Below are 16,705 nucleotides of genomic sequence, written 5' to 3'. Positions count from 1 at the left end.
CATAAAGAGCTTGGTCAATATTCTCTTATCTAATAATTCTTTATCAATCTTCGAGTTGTTTCGCGAGTCGTTTATCTAGTCAATGCTCCAGATCCAAAAAAGCGCTTAGATAAGATATAGCCACGTGACTACTTTCCTTATCTATTACGGCGGGTACCCTTAAAAAAAAATTGAGTTTTTGTGACTGGTTTTTTAGATGGTGGCGGGAAAATTCCCAAGTATAAAAGGGAGCGACAATTTGGACCCTAGAGGAACATTTCCTGATTGTTCTTGTACACTTTTTTAAGCGCTTAAACATAAAATCCAGCTTACACACTTGCTAATGAAGGACCTTTTCCAGGAAATCTCGCTGCCGGCAGGCGGCTCGTACAAACAGCCGCTGGGACTATTCATCAACAACGAATGGGTTGCATCGTCAAGTGACGACACCATTGAATCTATCGATGCATCCACGGGCGAAACCATCGTGGCGGTCCAGGCCGCCGACGCCAAAATCGACGTTGACAAAGCCGTCGAAGCGGCCCGTAAAGCGTTCCCCGTGTGGAGAGACACACCTGCGTCACAAAAACGAGACCTATTGCTCAAGTTGGCGTCATTGGTGGAACGGGACGCAGAACAGCTTGCCAAGGTCGAATCGCTCGACAGTGGCAAACCCTTCGAGTCCAACGCCAAAGGCGACGTTTTGGCTATCGCAGAAGTGCTCAAGTATTACGCCGGATGGGCCGACAAGGCCCAGGGCCAATCTTTTAGTCCCAACCCAGACACCTTGACCTACACGATCCATCAACCTTTGGGGGTCGTTGGGTGCATTATCCCCTTCAACTACCCGCTGGCAATGATGGCGTGGAAATGGACCGCGATCGCTACCGGCAACACCACCGTGTTCAAGAGTGCCGAACAAACGCCGCTCTCTATTCTTTTTTTCGCAAATCTCGCCAAAGAAGCCGGTTTCCCACCGGGCGTGTTCAACGTCTTGTCCGGCACAGGCGCCAAAGTTGGTGACGCCATGGCCAAACACTTGGGCGTTGACAAAATCGCTTTCACCGGATCTACTCCTGTGGGCCAATTGATTCAACAGTCTGCTGCCGTGAATTTGAAACCCGTCACATTAGAATGTGGTGGTAAGTCACCCAACGTTGTGTTTGAAGACACGGATTTCGAAAAAGCCGTCAAATGGACCGCTGAAGGTATCTTCAATAACATGGGTCAAATATGTTCCGGTACTTCCCGCTGTTTTGTTCAAGAATCCATTTATGACAAGTTTGTGGACGCTTTGGCCAAACATGTGGAAAAGAACTTTGTTGTAGGTCCACCTACGGATCCCAACGTGAAAGTTGGACCTCAAATTTCCAAAAAACAACAGGAGCGCATTCAGTACTATATTCAAAAGGGTGTTGACGAAGGTTGTCGGGTGGTACTTGGTGGCACTGGATTGCCTGACCAAATCGCTCAATCTGACAAATACAAAAAAGGCTTTTACGTCAAGCCCACCATCTTGGCAGACATTACTGCTAATCACACTGTAGCACGCGAAGAGATCTTCGGACCTGTAATAGTTGTGGGTAAGTTTTCCACTTACGAAGAAGCTCTTCACATTGCCAATGATTCCACCTACGGTTTGGGATCCGCTGTCTTCACTCGCGATATCACCAAAGCTCACAAATTCGCTTCACAAGTCGAGGCAGGTATATGCTACATCAACTCTTCAAACCTTCTAGATTTTGCATTGCCATTTGGCGGAGTGAAAATGAGCGGCCATGGACGTGAATTAGGAGAATACGGACTCACAAACTTCACAAACGTGAAGGCTGTTTACGTGAACTTGGGCGATTAGTCTCAAGGAGGGAGCATACTAAATTTTCAGGATTGATCATAGACTTTTCTTGCATATCCCGTCAACCTGTGATAAAATGTGTATAGACCAAAATAATAAAAGTTTTGATTGTTTGAACAATCATTGCAGCGAAGTGGAAAGATGTGAGCTGGTTATTGTTTTTGAGAAAGGTCCGCATTTCAGGACACAGTAAGATATATCTACGTATCGTGTTGATACGCATTTTGCTGATGTGCACTGGGGAATTCATCGGTGTTAGCTGGGCGTAGAAAGTAAAAGAACGAAACAGACCTGCTAAGTACGACCAAAAACAATGAGAAACGTCTTAGAGGGCAGCAAATACTACACTGAATATTCTGACAAGACTTCTTGTTGCTGATCAAAGCAGCTCACGTGAACACCCGTTTGCTGGGGGAAGTTTTCCATTGCACATACAAAGCACCTTACCATAGTGAGGAGCATGGTTGAAAGGACTGTTTGAGGGATATAGAGAGGAGCGGTACTTCATCCCGCTGGCAGCGGAATGAATGTAAAAGGTTGTTTGTTCCCAGGAAAACGGTCACGGTAAGACAGAATCGAGAAACATCGCTGCTTGACTCGGAGAGAAGTCCGCTTTCAACACTGACACTGATGCCTGGTGCAAGCTACCAAGCGGTTCTTATGATTTGAAGGATGAGTGCTCAAAAAGCGTCACATCACACTTTCCACTTAGTATGTCGCATATACAAGCTGGTCACGTGGAGATCGGGATTCAAAGTATCGAATGCTCTCTTCATCCTCGTATGGTAAGGCTATTCCAGACTCTCGAGCTGAGGCTTATTGTCCGAATATCTCACACAGTACCATTCAATCCTAATTCGACAAATGCCTATTTTTCAAAGAACCGAATCTGAATCGTTGTGAAAAAATTTCCAAATTTCTGCCCTTTCCTCTCCAAGAGCACTGATTTTACCTCCGATTTAGCCAATGAATCAATAATACCATCAGCGCGGACAAATAATCTCTAATCCACTCACAAATAATATTTTTCGATTGTAGAGTTTTTTTAATTCTTCCCTCCCAAAAACAAACAAAAGAGCACCATTATGTGATAGCTTTAAGCTTCAAACTCCAAGCTCCGAACTTCGCGTTCCCAAATGCCATTACTGCAAATCAACATCTCCTGTTTACCCATCTTAAACTTTCCATTCCCAATATCACTTTTTCCGAAACTGTCGTTTTTTGAATATTTTTAAAAAATTCAAAAATCGAAAAATCGCAAAATTTGTCGTCAACAATGACATATCCTATTTTTTCAAAATCTTTAACGATTATAAAATAATGTAATATAACAACTACTACTCACCGAAAAACAACAAATCGAATCGCGAAAAACCGGGAAATTTAAGCAGGAATTGCAACCGTTAAAGCGATAGAGTTAAAGCTTACGTCTGGAGATCGAATTCGAGACCCGGATACTCTACGAAAAAGCCCGTTTACTGCCGTCTTTTCCGCATCGAATTAGCGTTAAAATTGGTAAAGTTGTGGTAATAAACTGTCAGATTTTTAAACTTGTCGCCCATTTTTCATAGTAAGATCAAGCCATGGAGGACTACAGCGGCAGCGGGATGGAATACCAGAACCAGTACCAGGACGCATACGACGTGGCGCCCGGTTTGAACAACGGAGACGCACAAAATAGCAACAACAACAACCACATAGGAGGGGACAATCACAGCAGCAACGAAGCGCAAAATATCTCGCGTTCCGGCAGCGCACAGGGCGACACAGGTGACAGACCAAGAACCAAGAGAACTAGGGCCACGGGAGAGGCGTTGAATGTCCTGAAACGAGAGTTTGACGAAAACCCAAATCCAAATGCTCAAAATCGTAAACGTATCTCGGAACTGACCGGACTACCTGAGAAAAATGTCCGTATTTGGTTTCAAAACAGACGTGCCAAACATCGTAAATCTGGGACGGCTCCTGGTGGTATCGGTGGTACCGGTGGCAGTTCACACAGTCGAGGGCTCGGAAGAAATGGGAATTCAGTAACAACTACTTCGGATGTCAGTGCCGCCACTAACGCTGCATATCCAGCAGCAGACTTTGACCGGATTCCGCTAGATACAAATCCAAACTACTGTTTTCTGGACGTGAAATCTCTCACCGTGGGTACGTGGAAACGGCTGAAAAGTGGAAACTTGAAAAAGGAAGAACTTCCAACTCTTCAAAGCCTTTCAAATTTGTCACCATTTTCTATCAACGAAATTATGGCCAACGCCACAGATCTAATGGTTTTAATTTCCAAGAAAAATCATGAAGTAAACTATTTTTTCAGTGCTATTGCAAACAACACCAAGATACTTTTCCGAATTTTTTTCCCCATGAACACTGTTGTGAATTGTTCAGTGGTGGTCGCTTCAGAGGAATCGCCTAACCCCGGACAAGATGATGACGAGGACTCCCACTCGACGGACGAGGTACGAAACAAAGATCAACTTTTCGAGCTTCGACTCAACGTTACAAAATCACCTACTTTTGCAGTCTATTTTTCAGATGGGGTAGATCAGTATTCTTCGAATCAATGGTCCATTTGTGAAGATTTTTCAGAGGGAAGGCAAGTGAGCGAAGCTTTTGTCGGTGGCACCAACCTCCCTCACGTTATAGTGGGTTCGAAGGAGCACTTGGATTTTATGAATGAAACGATACAGGACTACGGTGGGAGGTCGAGGGACCCCTTGAATGCTTCCGATGCGCAACCTCTAATACTCCATCCTGAACCTCACTCAATGGGTCAGCACCAGCAACCTTTCTTCGACAGTTTCAACGATCAAGATGGGATGTATGGAATGAATGAACAAAACAACGGCCAGTTTGTCTCTTCTTCTACAACCCAGGCTCAGTCCTACACTCAACAACCTCAGTCATCTACCGAAATTGAGCATGTACCGTCCAATTACACTGACCCTAATGTGCCACGAACTCCTGATTTTTTAAAATCAGACGTTGGCAGCGAAGAGCAAGGAGGCCTGAATAATCTATTGATCTTTGACGACCAAAATAACTCAAACACCAAAAATGTTCAAAACTACTACTAATCACCTTTTGTACCACTCGCAGAAGGTTTTTTACACGTTTTTCCCTTAGTTTGAGTAGTGAACACATTTCAGCAGCATTGTATTATTGATTAAGCAAGCATAAAGATCCGTTTAAAATTCCGCTAACTTGGATTCACACACTACAACAGCTATACATTTTCTAAAACCAAATAAAAAAAACTAGTTGACAGTTCGATAGGCTCTATAAAAATTGGTTGGCCATAGTGTTTTTTCCCAGATCATTTTTACCGTAAGAATCAATTGGTTCTTCATCTGCACTAGCAAGAGCTTCCAGCTCTCGAGAAGTGTCTTCTTCTGCGACTTCTTCTTGCTCGTCAGAATTGTATATCGGAGGTTCAGCAGGAAGGGAGTTGAGTGTGTACTGACAAACATTAGAAGGTTGCGGAGAAACACTAAATTCAAAGCCCGGCGGGGGAGGTAGTAAATGACCGTCCTGGTCTATAATATCACCATCAGTAGTTGATATGCTCTCGTCATCTGTAACGTCATCTTCGTAGCTGCTTTCCAGTAATACATCATGATCGTAATTGTCGTAAGATGGCGGTGGCAATTTCACACCTTCGGATTTGGCATAACCCCACTTTTTGACGTTTGCCTCGATAAAGACAAAGCCATAAGTACCGAAATTGGCGTGTATTTTACATGGTACGTTGGTTCCCACAATTGGGTACAGGTATTGGAACTTCCATCCTCTAATATGACCACCGATAGATTTTTCGCTCAATTTCTTACCATTCCGTGTAAAGAATACCGTACCGCTATTCGTACGGTAGCCTATTCCGATAACATCACCTTTCTCGCAACGCGGGAATATTGAAGAAAGTTCGGAGGACAGTTCGAAGGAATCGTTGAACCTACGTGCTCCGTTGGAGTCATATGCCAAGGAATGGTGATGTCTTCCAGGAAGTCTGAAATATGGGTATGGAGATGTTGACAGCCCAAATGATATCATTTCATTTCTTGAAAGGTGGTTGTCCGTACTGCCAGCAGTGTTTAGCTCAAAAATCTTAAACTCGCAGTAATATACCCGATTCAAGCGTGGAATTGGCAGATTGGTCGTCACTGAAACATCATAGTTAAAGTTAAGGAAAGTCAGCTCTGACTTGTTTTCTACCAAAACACTATCATTCGGGAGCTTTGGATCCGGTTGGAACTCCCACGCATAAGCACCTTCTTCATTAATAAACTGCAAAGTCTGCTCATTTATTATGGGATCTGAAAAATTGGAAGCCCCAGCACCAACCCCTGCGCCCGAATACTGTTCTGGAAGAACAAGTGGCGGATTTTGGCGAATGTACTCCTCGCCTTGTTTGTAATAAAACTGCTCCTCTGAAGAAAGTCTAGCCAGCTTATCTTTTACCATTTCAGCGTCGTCCAGCGAGCTTGTCCATCTTGTGTTCCCCATTGTACCCGTAACATCAGCTTCGCTTTCACTTCCCAGAGTGATACCTGCACTGAAATAACGTCTCAAAACAAATCTTACCCCAAAATAAACCAACGTTAACACTAAATAGCACACAAACATGAATGCCAGACTGAATATCATCAAATCTATGTCCAAATCCTCGCTTCCACCGTCTCCATACGGGTCTGATGGCACATAGGTCTGATCAGACGCACTGATAGGTACAACGCTGCTGTTCGCCCGTTTTGCCCAAACGAAAATGGCTAAAAAGGGCTTCAGCCCCAGTGGCACAATATTGCTACCACCCATAACCAGACTTAAGCTTAAAATGGTCTGCTGTGAGCGTTGTTCCGATGTTTGGAGAAGTTGAACCGAAGTTGAAGGGCCTTCATTTGTAAAGAGAGTTAATTTAGAGACCTCATTCACCTTCAATCGTGAAGAGTGACATATGGCTATCCAATGATAGGTTTAACCTTCTTCCTCCAATGTGTTCTTCATGGTTGAGCTCAATGCTAGCTCTCAAGCTTCTTTGGTTCTCACGACAAATCGAAACGGGCTTCAGCGTTGATGGCGTAAAGCAGCTTATTTTTGAGCGTTTGGCGGTCTTGATAGTCGGGCAATTTAAGCAGATTAACGCACGTAGACGCAGTGGGAAGTCTTGAAATGTCTTGTCCCGCATTGCGTATCCCAAATAGTGGGTTGAGCGAGCTGAAACCCTGTAGCGGTGCTCTGGGAACCGAGGTGACGAATTTGACGAGGTTGAGCCGCTCCTGAGGCTGGAATTCAGCCATAATGGACCAGAAATCTTGAATTGTTCGGTCTTCGTCAGAAAACTCTCCATACTCGGTATGTTGCCGGAGATCTGAGAGGTCTATGTCTTTTCCGCCACCGGAAATCAGCATTTGGAGCTCGACAGAATTGAACATTTCAAGCCAATGGGGTGGAATCATAGTGTAAAGACCTCCCGTGAAAGATCGGGTTCCTAAGCGTAGTTTCCGGTTCAATTTGTAATCCGCTAGTGCCAGAAGATACTGAAGTGTGTTTGTTTTGTCCACAACCTTGTTAGATCCATTGGGAACAAGTTCCACAGTCTGAAAGGTTTCTTCGTCAGTGACCTCGAATCTCAATCCCAAAGCCTGTAGCTCAGAAGGGCTCATACCGAGCAGCTTCACGACGTTTGCATATAAATCGGAATCAAAGCTTGAAAGATCGTCAAAAGAAGAGTTTGAGCTGTTCACATTTAGCACCTTCTTCAAAAAAAAATCGGCAAACGTTACATCCACAAGAACGTGGTCATACAGACATTTCCCCAGTACTTTACCCAGAAACCAAAGATATCTTAGACTTTGAGCAGACTTGAGTTTCCCCGAGGGATAGATCTCATGGCTATCATTGTGTTCAAACAGCTTGTGTCTGTCGGTCTTAAAGCCTTCATCGGAAACACTGGTCAGAAATTCTTTAGTTATACCACCGCCATCGATCCCTGCTTCTGGTCCAAACTCATTAACAAAGGTAACAGAGAGTTTTGATTTAAAACTCTCACCAATCGGGTTGTAAGCGTTGTACGCGTCTTCCAAGACGTTTTCTCGAGAAATAGTAGCGGTTTGTTTTGCAGCTATAGGGTTTGCACTCCAAAAAGAAAACATCGCTGAAAGGTTATTGGCATCAAGGTCAAGTCTTTTGCGATCCAGGGAGATGAGAAAGTAAAACCAGTCAACTCTTTGCTGGAATGGTATGAAAAACGGTACTCGGAAAAGAATGTTGAGTTTTTTGAACTGTCGGGTAGTTGCTCGATCAGCAAACGATTTTTCAACTTCGGCAAGGAACTCGAAGCGGAGGTCCCCCTTTCTTCTGAAGACCTCTGCATCTTCCAAATCGTCATCTTCAATTTGCAGACCAGTGACACGGCCACGATAAAACTGCTCGTATTCTTCAATGTATTTCGTTATGTTAACACTCGAAAAGTCGGAGTTGGTGACACTCCAGTAATCCGTACTTTTGTTTCGAGGGAAGAAGTGCAGTCTCGAATCACGCAAATGTATCTTCTTTAGCGTGTTCAAGAAAGATCCCGAGAGTGTGCGACTTTGATCATTTGAATCCCACAAGCCATGGAAGCACAGTTTCCTGAGATAGTCTGTCGTTTCTTTCAGCAGGTGAAGGGGGTACGTCGTTTGATTATGCATGAGTTCATAATCGCTGGCTATCGAGAGGTAGATGTTGAGAACCTCTACGAGTAAAAGTCCTTCGGCTTCGGGTGAAGCCTGCTGAAATGAATTGCCGAAAAATCTCTTATGCGCCTGAATCATGAATTCAGACCTTGAAACTAGATTGATTAGAACGTTAGTTTTGCATTCCAGGTTGGGAGCATGACCTATGAACACCGACAAGGCTTCAAAAAGTCCATCGAATTCGCTTTGCATTATCGTATCCACAAATTCCTTTGTATAAATTTGCTGGAAAAAGGGCATTCCTGACATGCTGTTCGCTTCTACGTTCTTCAAGCAGCGCAAAACGAGCTGACCGTAAACTTCAGCACTCTTTTCGTTGTTAAGTGACAGAAACAAAAATGAGAGGTTCTCAACCAGGTCAGGAGTGGCTTCACTTAAAGAAATGTTCCGAGGAGAGCATAATGAGCCCAGATAATGTAGGAACGTCTTGACATTTTGTGAGTTTTCTGCATTACTTATTGAGATTCCAAAGACACTTGATATCAAACTTGTTTGCGGGATACCCGACCCACCAATGAGCTCTACTAGTTTCTGTAAGGCAACAGCGGGTATCGGGTAGGACGCCTCAGCAAGCATTTTCGAAATTGCAGTCACAAACTTAGGGTTTGGCGGGAATTCAGCGGCGTACCTGCTCCAAATTGTGAGGAATAAATCCTGGCAGGTGTTTTTTGTCGCTAACCTGGAGATCAGTTTAGTCAGGCCTCTGTTGATTGCAGGATAACTTCCATCGTTGATTACACAGTTCAAGATTCGCACTAATTCAGGCTCTGGCAGAAACTGCAACAGTGGCTCTGGGAAGGCCACAATTAGTTGTATTGCCGTTTCAGGTTCCACATGCTGTGCAAGCTTCTGCATCAAATTTTCGTTACTGAGATATCTCCGAATGCATCGCTGGATCTTTATAGCGTTTTCCTCATTTCTGCGATTTAAGGCCCTTTTTTCTCGCTCGTTTTTAGCATCATTCAAAATGTCTTGTTTCGTTCTACTCGTCTTGGTACCCAGGTTGACATTTCGACGCTTCGTTTGTCCCGAAAAGTTCAACATCTTTGATGTGGCATGGTGTGTAAGGTTATAAGATCAAGTAGTATTGGATATTTCTAACAAGAATATATTTAAGGTTAACGATGAAGTAAAGAGCAGATGGGACCACAGGAGGCTGGAGCAAAGATCGAGGAACCCACAAAGCATCGAGAGTATCATGTTGAACAAGCAGGAGAAAAAACCCGGATTTCAAACAGCTCCTTTTTGCGAATTTTAGTCTTATTTCGAGTCATCAATAGCTTTTTTGTCAATTCATTCTTTCAACCCGATGAGTTTTGGCAGTCCCTTGAACCTGCGCATTTCAAAGCGTTTGGATATGGAGAATTGACTTGGGAATGGAAGTTCGGACTGAGAAGTTACGCTTTTTCGTTTTTGTTCGAATTAGTTTACCGTTTGGTATCGCTAATATCTACGTTTTTGGCATCAGTTGTAGGCTTTGCCAGTAGCATATTCACAGTGCTGGTAAGAAATCTGATACCGGATAGCAATGGCGCTTTGGAAATGGTACTGGAAATGCAGAAGTTCCCACAAGAGATAAAAGAGTTCGCAGAATACCAAGGTATAATTTATGGTCCAAAGATCATGATGGCGGTCTTGGCAGGTTTTGGGGAATGGTATGCCATAAGTTTTGCAGCCAAAGTCTACAAGTCATGTTTTGAGATTGACATGAAAAATAAGACCCGCGAAAGCGCCCTAGTCAAAAGAAATGCGTTAATAATCTCAGTGACCAATTTTTTTAACTGCTTCTTCATTACCAGAACTTTCAGCAATACATTCGAAATGGATTTGACCTGCATTGCTCTGTACTATTGGGATTGGTCCGGTGGTCACAATGTGACATCGACCAAGTTTACCGTCAGTCTAATTTTGGGCATCTTTTTGTGCTTTCAAAGGCCGACAAATGCATTTATTTGGTTGCCCTTCGGCCTTTTCCTCACTCTGAATTTGTTAAGAACTCACCGCTTTAAAACTTTAGCCCGTTTGATCTATAAAGTTCTGTTCACTCTAATTTTCGTCATAGCTGTGAACTTGGCGGTCGATTATTATTTCTATGGAAAGATAATGTTTCCCGCGTTGAGATTTATCAAATTCAACTATACTAGCGCGTTATCGGAGTTTTACGGTACAGCTCCATGGCACTTTCACCTGTGCCAAAGTGTGCCACTCATAGCTGGTTACTCGTTGCCCTTAGTGATCCTCGGCTTCTATTCTTTGAGATCCACCACCAAAAACAGCCTGTTTAATGACCCGCTAAAGCAAATTAAGCTTGTCATCATTCTTGAGATTCTCATCTTCTCTGTCATCGGCCATAAGGAATTCCGTTTCATGTACAATTTGCAGCCCTTTTTCCTTGTGATTTCCAGTATTGTCCTACTGGGGGTGCTGCCCAAAGCCCAGAACGGACGGCCAAAACCACTCAAATGGTACTTTTGGATGCCTCCATTCATATCTGTGGTCGCAGCCCTGGCTCTTTCTTCTCATCATGAGACTGGTGTGATTGAAGTTACCAAATATCTGCATTACATCCCGAAAGTACACAGCATAGGGTTCGTGATGCCTTGTCATTCTACCCCTTGGCAATCCTATATTCACAGGAATAATACACAAAACTTATGGTCCATATCATGTGAACCACCTCTACACTTGCTACAGGATCCATCAGCCAGAGAAAAACTCCACCATTACATGGACGAAAGCGATTGCCTCTACGATGATGCCCCAAAGTTCATATATCAGAATTTTCCTCCCGCATTTCGCAAGAACCTTAGGTCACCCGATAAGAAATGGACCTACGAATGGCCAGAGTATTTGGTAATATTCGAGCAACTCGACGACCTGTATCTGAACAGCTATCTTGCAGATAGCGGTTACAGAGTAGATGCAAGGTTTTTCAATACACTGAGTCATTGGGATTCTAGAAGGTCTGGCGATGTGATAGTATATTACAAGCCTCCCTGGTTTTGAATGTCTTCACAGATCCCATCTATTTCCCTTTCCCAACGATGAGCCACTATTTAGGTCATTGCCATTTATATACAAGTCCGTAGCTTTTACAACACGAGTGGTACGGAATTCCAGTAGCTTGATCTGCTCCGCTCGAGAGTCAATGAACAGCTTGAATGACTTTTTTGCTATTTCATTGTTGCTTGATAAAGTTTGCATGCTCTGGAGACACTTTTTGGCCTTTTGATACGATTTCAGCTTAATACTGCAGTCAAAATAACCTATGAAGCACTCGAAATCGAACAACTCCATACCCAGCTTGAACCACTCCAGGGCTTTTGTATTATCATGAAAATAGTTCATTTCCAAGAACCCTAACAGCTGAAAGCTCTCTTTGAAACCCTCGCTAGCTGCACTTTCCATCAGACACCTTGCCTTGAGTGGCTCTGAATCCATGTACAATTGGGAAAGATGGTAATATGACTGAACGACTTGCTCCAGTGGACAGAGGCGAATGCTTTCCAAAAAATAGCGTTCAGCTTCCCTCAAGTTTGGCTTTCTGAAATTGATAATTCCCAGTTTCCCAGTAACTTCACCTGCCCTGTAGGTATCGCTTTCTAATTCCAAAAACTTCTTGTAATATTGTTCAGCACTGTCAAAATCGTTTCGCGTAAACGCGAGATCTGCCGTTAGCTTAACTGTGAGCGGATGTGAAATTTGGTATAATGTCTTGATGAGTTTTTTAGCGTGTGTGACGTCTGCTGGTGTATTTCGGTGTGCGTTTTCCAAAACCTGGAATGCGAGAGCAGAAATTGCATCATTGTTGCCCAATTCGGCAGCGTTTTCAAGCAATTCGTTTTCAAGAACTGTCAAGTTCTTGTTGACCGTCTTGGTTCGGTGTCGCACTTTTTCAAGCACTTTTTTCATGATCAACACATCTTCGCCTTTGAAAGACGTAGGTATAGTCTTTCCAGATACTTCAGACTCTAAAGAATTGTAAACAGCCTCGTAAACTGGATATAATTTAGAAAATGCCAGCCTGCTATCCATTTCGAATAGTAGTCTGTTGACCAGTTTTTTATTCGGAAACACATCGCGGAAAGGCGGTCTTTTAGAGGAGTAAGCTCTGGAAAATCTTCCACGAAATATATTCAAGTGCCGGTCCATTTTGTACAGCTTTGGAGCGCTCTTTGTGTGATATCTTACTACAGCACCAATATTGACCTTCGATGGATATGTTATGCCGATTAGCAAATCGATCTAAGCACAGCTGTCTCCTCCTAAGAGATCAAACCAGATAAACAGATTTCAAGCGGTTTCAAAGAGTTCCTCTTGAGATCAAGTGCCTGAACATGGAGCCAATTTTTCACTCTGTTTGGTAAGGTTTTGTTAGAATGAACTAATACTATTGATATAGATATCGAATTTAAACTTCCACATTTTCGTAACTACAACGCCATTACTTGCAATGCAAGTTCATATAAGAACAGTAAGTTCATCCAATTCATGGGTCTTGATCGAGCAATAGATGCTTAAAGCTATAAGATCTCGACGTATATATAAAAGCGTTGTGTCAAGCACAATTTGGCGTGGATTAGCCACGTCCAATAACGACACAACTGACTTCTCGCATGCGATCATAGGGGGAGGAGTTGTGGGTCTGTCGATAGCGTTTGAACTAAGTAAGGTAGCAGGAAATCGTGTAGTTTTGATTGAGAAGAACACAGCTTTAGGTATGGAGACTTCGAGCCGGAACAGCGAGGTTATCCACGCAGGTTTGTATTATCCACCAGACTCTTTGAAAACTCAGTTGTGTATCGAAGGAACGAACATCATATATAATGAGTTGACGTTTCCTGAGACAGGTGTAGTGTGGAAACGGTGTGGAAAATGGATCGTGGCTCAAAACGAAGAAGAGATGGCTTACTTGGAGAAACTTTATGATAAAGCCTCAAGGCAATTGGGTCTGCCTGTTGAGATGATATCAAGCAGCAGAGCTGACCAGGAGGAACCCAACATTAGGGTGAGAAAAGCTGCACTTGTTTCTCCGACCTCGGGCATCATTTCTTCACATTCACTCATACAGTATCTAGCAACGCATCTGGATATCAATGGTGCTGAAGTGGCAATCGGTACACAGCTAACCGAGATGAGTTACAACCGCAACAGGGGCTATAATCTGCTGTGCAAATCCGTGGTCGATTCGTCGGGAGACGCGGTTGAAATATCCGTGGAAAACGTGGTTAACGCTGGTGGCCTTCATGCGCATAAAATAGCTAACATGCTTTTGCCAGAAGACCGTCACAAGCAGCAATACTTGGGAAAGGGCAATTATTTTTCCTTATCCGGTCGAGCGTCCTATCCTGTGAAAAGGTTGATTTACCCAGTCCCTCCCAAAAACAAACAGTCGTTGGGAACCCATTTAACAATCGACTTGGACGGAAAAATAAGGTTCGGTCCCGATCTTGAATATGTCAGCTCGCCCACAGATTACGAAGTCAATGGCAATAATTTGGAAAATGCCGTGCACGCTATTAGAGATTACTACCCTCACGTCGAACCAGCTGATCTTCAACCCGCGTACAGTGGCATACGACCTAAGCTGGGTGGACCATGCGACACCACTTTCGAAGATTTTTACATTCGGGAAGAGAAGGGGTTTCCAGGCTTCGTGAACTTGCTGGGGATAGAGAGTCCAGGGCTGACCGCAAGCCTTGCCATAGGACGTTACGTCCGTAAAATATACCATGGATGATTGATAAACACGTTCTAGCTGATTACAATCATTTTTGTTTGAGTTTCGGCAGTTCAGAGGGGATTGTGGGCTCCGGAAGCTCAACAAAGTACTCGCTGGTGAGACATTGTATGGGACTTAAACGCTTGTGTGGATTCATTGTGAGCATCCCAGACATGACGTCGAGAGCATTTTCAGTAGCCGCAATAAACCTTCTTCTCAACTCTTCACGAGAAGGTGGTGGATAAACCTGAATTTTGTTGTAAGTACCGAAAGTCGAAATTTCGGGCCAATCTCTATCGGTCGGAGTCCCCAGAGCGCGAAACGTAACATCTATTTGGTCCACGTCATCCTTTCCGGGCAAATAAGGTATCCTCAGCATAAGTTCAGCGAAGATTATACCAACAGACCAAATATCGACGGCTCCAGTATAGTGGCGTGCACCGAACAGAAGCTCCGGGGCACGGTACCACCTGGTGACAACGTTACTGGTCAGAAACTCTTGTGGCGACCCCATGTTTCTTGCCAGCCCAAAATCTGCCAGTTTCAGCTGTCCGTCTGGTGCAAGTAATAGATTATTAGGCTTCAGATCTCGATGCAAGATGAAATTACGATGGCAGTGATGAACACCTCTCAGGGTCATCAACAGCCAGGATTTTATATCGGCTTGCGTGAAAAGAATAGACGTATCTTTGATGATCATTTCCAAGTCTGCCGGCAGAAACTCCAGCACCAAGTTCAAGTTGCTCTGTGCCATGAAGACATCGATCAGTTCGATAACGTTCACATGTTGCATCTCTTGCAAATATTTCACTTCCCGTATAGCAGACATATCTAATCCATCCTTGAAACCTGAAGTCTTGATTTCTTTGATGGCAATTCTGCGTTCATTCGACTGCTTTGTCCCAACGTAAACCACCGCATAAGTACCTTCACCAACTTTTTTCTCTGTGCCGAAAGTTGTTAGTATAAAAAAACACTGCAAGTTCGCGATTCTGCATCCAACATACCCTTGGAATACTCTGTCTGGGCTATCATTTCTTGATTTATTCACACTTTTGAGTTCTGCTCAGTTGAGATGAGCTTAAATTTCAATAACATTTATAGAATAGACTACGATCATCTCATCGCATCGAATAAGATCCAAGAGGAACTTAAACATGCTTCATTCGAAGCTGAAATCAAGTATTTTCAGTAGAATACACTTCAGAAAACTGTTGGTGTTGAACAATAGTCTTAGATTTCAAACAACGGTTAGTTTTGGTGACTTTAAAGAGCTACATCCGCTGCTATTAGAACGAGCGAAGAAATATGCAAGTGAGCTGCAGTTGATGGAACAGAAGATGTCACAGGGCTCGTTGAACTTTGACGTTGAGCGAGAAAAACATTTCTCGAGGCTTTCGGCAATTGTAGACTCTTACAGAAAATACTGCAGTGAGATATCTACTGTTTGTGAACTACAAGTGATGGCGGAAAATGATGAGAGTTTGCGAGAAGAAGCTCAAGAAGAAATAAAGGAAATCATTCCGGCTTTGGTAAAAACGTCAGGTGCTCTTTTGGGACATCTTCTGCCGCCACATCCGTTTTCAGATAGACCCTGCATTTTAGAAATTCGTCCCGGCGTTGGAGGAATCGAAGCCATGATTTTTGCCCAGGATCTACTGAACATGTACACAAACTACGCACACAACAAGAGGTGGAAGCACCACATAATATCACACAATGAAAACGAGAGCGGATCCGGAATCGTCGATGCAATTCTTAGCATCGACGAGCCAGGCGCCTACGAAATGCTAAGATTCGAAGCCGGTGTGCACAGAGTACAGCGGATTCCGGCGACTGAAACAAAAGGTAGAACGCATACTTCAACTGCAGCTGTTATCGTGCTACCTCAGATGGCCGCAGACACAGAAAAAGAAGCACAATCGTACGAAAGATCGTTCAAACCGGATGAAATCAGAATAGACGTCATGAGAGCTAGCGGGAAGGGCGGGCAGCATGTAAATACGACGGACTCTGCGGTGCGACTTACCCACTATCCATCTGGTATTGTGATCAACATGCAGAATGAGAGATCGCAGCATAAAAACAAAGCCAAGGCTTTTGCCATTTTGCGGGCCCGCTTGGCAGAGATGGAACAAAAGGAAAAGGAGCAAAAGGCTAGGGATGCTAGAAAGGGTCAAGTCAGCACTACCGATCGCTCGGACAAAATCAGAACCTACAACTTCCCTCAGAACCGCATCACTGACCACCGTTGTGGGTTCAATCTTCACGACATGGAGGGTTTTATGGCTGGAGAACGGCTGGACGATATAGTGGATGCAATGCGTAATTTTGACAGTGACACGCGAGCTAACGAGCTTCTAAAAGATGCCGAGGATTTCAAGATGAATAGTGAATGAAATAAGTGTCAAATGT

The 16,705-nt window shown here is 43.7% G+C and overlaps 9 protein-coding genes across 9 annotated transcripts; 5 read left to right on the top strand and 4 right to left on the bottom strand.

The window, feature by feature from the left end:
• Nucleotides 1–322: 322 nt before the first annotated feature.
• Nucleotides 323–1,834, top strand: LALA0_S03e04038g (LALA0S03e04038g1_1; the record flags this gene model as incomplete). Its single annotated transcript, XM_022773230.1, has 1 exon — nt 323–1,834. One exon carries the CDS (start codon nt 323–325, stop codon nt 1,832–1,834), a length of 1,512 nt encoding a protein of 503 aa, XP_022627725.1.
• A 1,583-nt stretch (nt 1,835–3,417) lies between these two features.
• On the top strand, nt 3,418–4,914 carry PHO2 (LALA0S03e04016g1_1; the record flags this gene model as incomplete). Its single annotated transcript, XM_022773229.1, has 1 exon — nt 3,418–4,914. One exon carries the CDS (start codon nt 3,418–3,420, stop codon nt 4,912–4,914), a length of 1,497 nt encoding a protein of 498 aa, XP_022627724.1.
• A 202-nt stretch (nt 4,915–5,116) lies between these two features.
• On the bottom strand, nt 5,117–6,649 carry EAR1 (LALA0S03e03994g1_1; the record flags this gene model as incomplete). Its single annotated transcript, XM_022773228.1, has 1 exon — nt 5,117–6,649. The coding sequence occupies one exon, from the start codon at nt 6,647–6,649 to the stop codon at nt 5,117–5,119; it is 1,533 nt and encodes a 510-aa protein (XP_022627723.1).
• Nucleotides 6,650–6,876: 227 nt separating this feature from the next.
• Nucleotides 6,877–9,612, bottom strand: HUL5 (LALA0S03e03972g1_1; the record flags this gene model as incomplete). The annotated part of the gene is made up of 1 exon (XM_022773227.1): nt 6,877–9,612. One exon carries the CDS (start codon nt 9,610–9,612, stop codon nt 6,877–6,879), a length of 2,736 nt encoding a protein of 911 aa, XP_022627722.1.
• Nucleotides 9,613–9,708: 96 nt separating this feature from the next.
• On the top strand, nt 9,709–11,574 carry GPI10 (LALA0S03e03950g1_1; the record flags this gene model as incomplete). The annotated part of the gene is made up of 1 exon (XM_022773226.1): nt 9,709–11,574. One exon carries the CDS (start codon nt 9,709–9,711, stop codon nt 11,572–11,574), a length of 1,866 nt encoding a protein of 621 aa, XP_022627721.1.
• A 6-nt stretch (nt 11,575–11,580) lies between these two features.
• Nucleotides 11,581–12,720, bottom strand: MSS2 (LALA0S03e03928g1_1; the record flags this gene model as incomplete). Its single annotated transcript, XM_022773225.1, has 1 exon — nt 11,581–12,720. One exon carries the CDS (start codon nt 12,718–12,720, stop codon nt 11,581–11,583), a length of 1,140 nt encoding a protein of 379 aa, XP_022627720.1.
• A 361-nt stretch (nt 12,721–13,081) lies between these two features.
• Nucleotides 13,082–14,308, top strand: LALA0_S03e03906g (LALA0S03e03906g1_1; the record flags this gene model as incomplete). The annotated part of the gene is made up of 1 exon (XM_022773224.1): nt 13,082–14,308. The coding sequence occupies one exon, from the start codon at nt 13,082–13,084 to the stop codon at nt 14,306–14,308; it is 1,227 nt and encodes a 408-aa protein (XP_022627719.1).
• A 28-nt stretch (nt 14,309–14,336) lies between these two features.
• KIN28 (LALA0S03e03884g1_1) lies at nt 14,337–15,325 on the bottom strand (the record flags this gene model as incomplete). The annotated part of the gene is made up of 2 exons (XM_022773223.1): nt 14,337–15,235; nt 15,298–15,325. 2 exons carry the CDS (start codon nt 15,323–15,325, stop codon nt 14,337–14,339), a joined length of 927 nt encoding a protein of 308 aa, XP_022627718.1.
• A 122-nt stretch (nt 15,326–15,447) lies between these two features.
• Nucleotides 15,448–16,689, top strand: MRF1 (LALA0S03e03862g1_1; the record flags this gene model as incomplete). Its single annotated transcript, XM_022773222.1, has 1 exon — nt 15,448–16,689. One exon carries the CDS (start codon nt 15,448–15,450, stop codon nt 16,687–16,689), a length of 1,242 nt encoding a protein of 413 aa, XP_022627717.1.
• Between the last annotated feature and the right edge of the window lie 16 nt (nt 16,690–16,705).

The sequence above is a fragment of the Lachancea lanzarotensis genome, scaffold LALA0S03 (assembly GCF_000938715.1).
Source record: "Lachancea lanzarotensis genome assembly LALA0, scaffold LALA0S03, whole genome shotgun sequence".
Lineage (NCBI taxonomy): Eukaryota > Fungi > Ascomycota > Saccharomycetes > Saccharomycetales > Saccharomycetaceae > Lachancea > Lachancea lanzarotensis.
This window is presented reverse-complemented; position numbering and strand designations above follow the sequence as displayed.